The sequence below is a fragment of the Alligator sinensis genome, unplaced genomic scaffold (assembly GCF_000455745.1).
Source record: "Alligator sinensis unplaced genomic scaffold, ASM45574v1 scaffold647_2, whole genome shotgun sequence".
Taxonomy (NCBI): Eukaryota; Metazoa; Chordata; order Crocodylia; family Alligatoridae; genus Alligator; species Alligator sinensis.
Window position 1 is genome coordinate 1,224,641 of NW_005841832.1, and position 6,985 is coordinate 1,231,625.

Below are 6,985 nucleotides of genomic sequence, written 5' to 3' on the forward strand. Positions count from 1 at the left end.
TGCTGGATGACCCAGTCTAATGCTTCCACTCAACCCAGTGGCCCTGCTCAACCCAGTGGCCCCACTCATACCACTGCCTCTGCTCTTCTCTTCCAGTTGACCAAAGCATGTTTGAGAATTCCAATACTGCCCCCACACCAAAGCTGCAGCACAGCAGGTCCATCTCCAAAGTGTCTCCCATGCCTCAGCCAGCCCAACCTGCAGCTGCCGAGCCCAGCGGGGCCGGACTGCGAGTGGGAGGGAGCCAGCACCTCAGGAACCTGAGCAAGGCCGTGGGGGCGAAGGTGAATGACTTCCTCCGCAGAAAGGAGCCTACCAGCTTTGGAGACGTGGGCATGACAAAGATCAATGCCAACGTGGGGGCCGTGCTAGCTGGTGGGACGCATGCCCAGCTGGAGGACCAGGTTCACGAGGAAGGGTAAGTTTCCCCTGCGGGTGTTGCAGTCCTTGTGTCTACTGACCCTCAAAGGCCATGGTGAATGATGTTACTACAGGGCTATGCTATACAGCCACCATGCCAGGGAACAGCCATCACTTCAGTTGGCCTGTAATGCACTGCACCATTTCCCACCTGCCCAAGCCCTCTCCCGCTCCCCAGCCTTGTCTGCACATAGGAACACTCAGGAAAAAATTAATCTGGATTAACTCCAGGTATGAATTGTAAGTGAAATAATTATTAAACTACATAAAATCCCTTTTGTAGATTCGTTTATTCTTAATTACTAGTAAATTTGGCCTGGAAGTGAAGTAAATGCCTGTAGACCCTTGTTTGTCTGATCCCCGTTTATATGACCACTCCAATTAGAGGAATTCCCAGCCTGCTGATGAGGAATACAAGAAAGCAAATGGCCACAGATTGTGCAGTGCCCAAGTATATGCAGGTAGATCTGAATCCTTTCCTGTGCTAGGTTGTGTAACAATGTAGTTATAATGTTGCTGGACTGTGGTGCGGTGGTTTTATTTCTTTTTTTCCCTTTGACCTTTTGGTGCTATTCTTTATTCCAGATGTCTCATGTACATGAACATTCCATGTAGATGAACAGGGGAGGGTTTCTTGCAGTCTGGTTGAGCAAGGGTCTCCTGCAACTGATTTACATCAGTAATTCTCAACCTTTTTAGATGTAAGACACGCCTTGGAAAATGCCAGCTCTTAGCTTTCAATTGTTTTTTAGACTGTATAAAAATAATAGGACAATTCTTCTGTTGCAAAAAACAGAGAGACCACAAACAGGTCTGAATGTTTTTGGCATCCTGGATTTGTATTTGAAATCTCTGGGTTTATTTTGTGAATCATGTGTCGGTGTTTGTACACCTAACAGTGCTAATATTGCACAGAACCCATAAAAGGATCTCATGGCACCCCAGTGCACTGCAGCACCCCAGTTGAAAAATCACTGATTTAAGACCACTTCCATTTGGAATTGTAGGGTATGTCTACCACCATGACATGGCCTGGCTGGATTGTTTCTAAGCCCACCCAGCCCATCCATTCCTGCACACATTTCAAACACAGGAATACAATCCCTGCAGCTGCTAATAAGCACAGTATGTATTTCTGGGTTTAGAGCATTTGAAAGGGGGTAGGTGCAATCAGTCGTGTCCTGGCTAAGGCATGCTGCCACCACAGTGTAAACATACCCCATGTCCACACACTTTTTAATGCAGTTTAGCTAATCCACTTTAAAAGTTAATTCAGCTGAGCTTTCCTAAGAGTTCCCATGTAAACTAGCTCAATGTTCCACTCCTCCTCACCCTGCATTTCACCGCTATGTCCCAGGTGTCTGCCCTCTCCTGCTTCAGCTTCTTCTGGCCCCATCTGCCCAGCTGCTCCACCTGCTAGAGTAGTTAAGGCTACAGAAAGACTGCCAGGGAGTGCTTCTGCTGCAAGCTGCCCAGGCATGGTTAGTGCCCAGCTCAGCAGAGATTTCCTGGAGGGCCATGCTCAGGGACAGTGCCTCAACACATAGCAGGATGCATTGAATCAGGGAAGAAATGTCCCTTAAGAACGGGAACTGCAAGTATGTTGCTCCAAGCACAGCACATGGCTGAAACTCTCTGAGGACAGGTACAAGTCCTCTCTCTTGGCCTCATCTTTAGACTGAGACTGCTGCAAGAGTTGTTTCTACCTTGGTACTCAGCACCATCACTCTGTGCAGTCTGTGACAAAGCTGTGAAACAGGGCAGTGTTGTTCTCCCTCCCAGCTTGAGGGGAGCTGAGACAGGCAGAGGCTGACTGACCTGCCCAAAGCTGTGCAGGGAGTCAGTGGCAAGGTAGTAAATAGAACCGCCTACCCTAAGCTGGCACCCTAACCATTGGGCAATCCTTTCCCTGTCATAGTACTTGGCTGATGAGGTGTCTTGATATTGCAGTGGGGCCACAGACTCTGTCTGTCCTCACAAGACTGTGCTGGCTCAGCCTTCAGCTGAGAGATGCAACAGTGAATGTTGTGGCTGGGACAACAGCACCTCTGCCCATCCAAATCAAGGCAGCGCCCCTTTGCAGTGTGAGTAGGGGCACTGTGCTGGGGGGGGGATGTTTGGACTTTTCAGTAAAGCATCAAGCCAAAACCCTGCCCTCATTAAATGCCCCAAAGCCCTTTCAGGATGGGGTGCCAAATTCCACTGAGAGACTGGTTTTCACTCGCCCTCTGCAGCATCACTCGGGCATCGTATTCTGCTTCGGCCCTGTCCCAAGTACCTGTCAGGTGCCACATGACAGTCCCTGATGTGCCTGCGTTTTGTTGCTGACTGATGCTTCCTTTTGGAGGGGCTCTGGGGCAAGTTGAAGTGGGAGAGATGCTCACTGATGGTTCATTGTGCTTACAGGCTTGTGCTGCTGGAAGCCTTTCCCCGCCTTGACCCACCTCCCCCCGTGACCAAGAAGCGCACTCCCCGGGCTCTCAAGACCCCCCAGGACATGCTTATCTCCTCCCAGCCAGTTGTGAGCAGCCTGGATGGCACTGTGAAAGCAGCATCTGAGCAAAGCCAAGAGTATCTCGACCAAGCAGCCCACGTGGAGGAGTGGAAGGTGGCATGGGATGTGCCTCAGCCAGAGGGCAATGCTGAGCAGAGCGACCCTGGCAGAGTAGTGCAAAATGGGGATGAGCCCAACCACAATGGCTCCTTCCCTGTGCCTGATCTCATCTACAAGGATAACCTGGAGGGCAAGTTGAAGGCTGCTGACAAAATAGCAGCCTCTCCTCCCTGCCCAGAGAAACCTTCCCTCAGACTTAGCCTCGCTCCTGCCAACCACCTGCATGAGTACCAGCCCCACGAGGACAACGGCCAGCCTGAGGCACAGACCTCTGGCCTGGAAAATGAGGGACCCCACCCAGACCTTCTGTCCTTTGAGTAGCTGCCCTAGGGTCTGAGGGAAGCATGCGGACTATCCTCAGGGGGGCAGCTCAGTAGAACTGGCAGGAGCATACTGCCCACTCTGTGGAGGGGAACCCGGGCAGCATGGAAGGACCAGGGCACTATGCAGGCCTGGACCCACTACTTATCTCTTTTGGCACTAGTGGATCCTACATGGAGCAGAAGGAAAGACAGGAGGCCAGGGGCAGCCATTGTGCCACTTCCTGCCTTGTGCAGTGCAACCTGCAGGCACCCTCATCTTCAATATGGAGGCTTAGCTCTTGGACACCACAGGTCCCAGTGTGGCACTGTCTTTTGCACAATGTGATAAGCAATTTCTGTGGACTTTAGCTCCAGGCCAAAGATGAAGCTGCCTGCAAGCTGCTGCACTGCACAGTGAGGGGCTGCCATTGTGTCCTGGCCAGTGTGATTCCTAGTTAGACATCTTTTGTGCCAGCATCAATGATGTTCCCTACAGAGATGTGGCGGGGGTTGGGGGCACTCCTTTAATCCTTAGCACAAGACAAAAGCTGCCCTAGTAGCACCTAGCCAGGGAGTCTGAATGCTCCCAGAAAGAGACACATGTAGAGAGAGATTTTTGGATGATTGAATTTTCAGGGTAGAGAGGAGAGCTGGTGGCTGGGTCTGCTGCATATCTGTACCTCAGAGGAGCCAGGAGAGAGGGTTAAATAATGTAGTGGAGGGGACAGAGGTCTAGTCATTAGAAACTACTGGTACTAGTGCTTGAACATCTTATGCTCTGTTTCCATCTATGCCACCGATTCCTTCTATGACCTTGGCCCTGCTCCCTGTTTTATAATGTACATCACCTGGCTGGGGTGTGCTGGGACTAAATTCTTCCGTGCCTGTACAGTCCTGGACATTGTGAAGCATTCCAGGTGTGCTACATCTGTTGATTATGGCCTCAGTCTCCATTGTTGTAGCTCTGTCACTGCTGTTGGTTTCCTAATGTAATTTTCTCTGCAGGGTGGCTGCGTGTAGTAGGATAATCTCAATCCATGCCTTGGTGAAACTCTAGATTGTCCCTTCACACCTTTTGTCACCCTTCCCTGCCATGCAACCTCCTGTCCTGAAGCCTGCCTTTTGTCAGGCTAAAGCTAGACTTGGGCCCCATGTTTAGGATAAGTCATCACTGCAGAGTTAACTTGGGTCATCCGCACCCAGGGACAAGCACCCAGTTGGCTATGTTCCAAAAGTGACCAGCCACCCTACTCCATTCCTGTGTCTTCCCTGGTGCCACACTCACCTGGCTATCTCGCTAGGACCTGCTGCCACACTTGGCTATCTCTCTGGGACTGATTGGGACATATCCCATGGTCCTTTGCCACGCAGGAAACCAAGTCATTCTGTGATTCTTTCCTAGTGGGTTTGGTCAGACAGAGAAATGTGGGAAGTCCTTGAAGGGCACCAGTGATTCAGCATGGTGTCCTCACTGCAAAACCAAAGGGGAGGTGGTGAGGGGTGGGGGGATACTAGGTGCAGAGAAAGTGGAGTGGGAGCTGTAACCCAGGCTCCCAGACCAGGCCAGCTCTGGAACTACTTTACATTTCGGGGAGAGCCTTCACCTAAGCTTATTCTGCAGTAAGGACATTGCCTTTGGAGTTTCAAGTAGTAGACATGATTGTGAGAGATAGTATCTATGCAGCAATTCTGCTTGTCTCATTTCAGAGCCAGCTAAGCAGGGCTCTGCATCCTGCTTTCTGAGAACAGGCATGGAGGAGGAGGAGGCTGAGGAGCAGGTTCACTGCAAGGACAGTGCAGCACTGTCTGGCTTTCATTCTCATTGTACTGATGGAAGGGGCTCCTGAAATGCTGTGGATTCAGGCCTCATTTCTTAGTTCACCTCTTACTCCACTGATGAGCTGGTGGGGTGAACTTGTGCAGTTGTTCCGGCCCTGGCCCAGTCCTGATGGGGTGGTTGGATGCTAATGTATATGACTTCCCCTCCTGGGACATCCCACGGCCTCAGAACAGAGGTTCTGGAAGACATTGGTTTAATTTTATTCCAGGCCTAATGCACTGTGATTCCCTCTGTTTTGTCCCTGGGTCTCCACTCCCCTGGGTTGGAAAGTCACCTGCAAAAAATATCAAGAGGCAAAACCCCAATCTCAGATTCTTAGCTGGTGAGAATTGGTACAACTCCATTGTCCTTCGGAAGGGCCACACTGATTGCACCTGGCTGCAGCGAGAGCTGTGGCCAAACCAGTGGACGTTTCTCCTCACCACCTCACTTAGAGATGCTCCTTGCAGTAAAGCCTTCCTGTCCAGGCCCATTGAAATGTCTGTGTCCACTGCTGAGCTGATAGGATGCGGGCAATGACACCAATGAAGTTAACTATTTTGCACCATCCAAACCCACCTCATAGTCCTACCAATGTATGGAGGCCACAGCTGTCAACAGTACCATTTGGACTCTGCATTAACATATGAGGTGGATGTGAGAATATTCCTGTGCCTTGAATTCCCTTGTAAAGGGACCACCCGAGAATGAATCATGCCTCTGAAAGTTGTTTTGAGTCCAGTGAATGCTGATCTGTGCCATAGGATCCTGGATACAAAATGGCCATGTATATGTGTGTATATTCTGTATATGTCCAATGCTATCACACAAATAGAAATTATATATATATATATACACATACACTGCCTATATAAAACTATGTATGATGTATGCTAATCAGAAAACAGGAGCATGTGTAATCTCCCCCTTTAGTGAAGCAGAGTGTTTCAGGGCACCAACATTTTGAAAAACAGTGATCCTAATGTGTGCCAAAAGCCTCTATTTATATTAGTTAGGTTGGATACAGAGCTCAGAATGAACCACGCTGATTGCACAATAAAGATCCTTTACGTGTGTTGCAAGGTGGGATTCTCTACAGAAATGGCGCTTGTTACCTATGCATAACATTGTTCCGCGGCGTAGGGCCTGTATGAAAGGGCCACAGGCTGTCATCTGTGAAAGCTCATGATTTGCTTTGCTGAGCTGAACCATTTGGTCTCTAAGGTGCCACCCTGCCCTGGAGGACTCTGTGCAACCCCCAGGCTGGTGGGGATCGTAGAGAGCAATGGCTCTCAAGGCACCCCTCCAAAAACACCGACTAATGGTTTTCGCTCGTTTTTTGTCTACTGAAAAATACTGGAGGAATTCTTCCGTGGCAGCGAGCCGGGAGACCGCAGCAGGGGCGAATACTTTTAGCACAACATATTTCTGCTGGAGATCTCTGCGTTTATTTTATGAATCACGTTTTTATGCAGCGCGAATAGCGCGTGGCACCCCGCACCACCCTCACGAGGATGTCGGGGCACCCCGGGGTGCCGCAGCCCCCTGCTTGAGACACGGCGGGTTTATAGCGGGGCGCAGCGGAGGGCGGGGCTGTGGGCGAGGGGCGGCCGTGGAGGGCAGACACCCCGCCGGGGCTGCAGGCAAGGGGCGCACGAAGAGGGAAGTCCCCTCCCCGGAGCCCTGCGCTCGCTTCAGGCGCGGTCCGCGGCGGGGCAGCGCCGCTCGGGGGAGCCTGCTGCAGCGCGGGTCGGCGCGGCTGCGCGCGGGTAGGAGAGAGCCAGGGGCCGTCCTCTTCCCCGCGGGCCCGGCCTGCAGTAGCAGCAGCGG

The 6,985-nt window shown here is 51.3% G+C and overlaps 1 protein-coding gene across 2 annotated transcripts in view; it reads left to right on the forward strand.

Annotated features, from left to right (window-relative positions):
• Window positions 1-6,967, forward strand: part of NOS1AP (nitric oxide synthase 1 adaptor protein) — a 149,610-nt gene extending 142,643 nt beyond the window's left edge. For both annotated transcript variants that reach the window (XM_006014859.3, XM_006014860.3), the window contains exons 11-12: window positions 97-418; window positions 2,827-6,967. In XM_006014859.3, coding sequence (XP_006014921.1) covers window positions 97-418; window positions 2,827-3,355 — 851 coding nt within the window. In that variant the 3' untranslated portion in view covers window positions 3,356-6,967. The remainder of the gene's footprint in view (window positions 1-96; window positions 419-2,826) is intronic.
• Window positions 6,968-6,985: the final 18 nt, after the last annotated feature.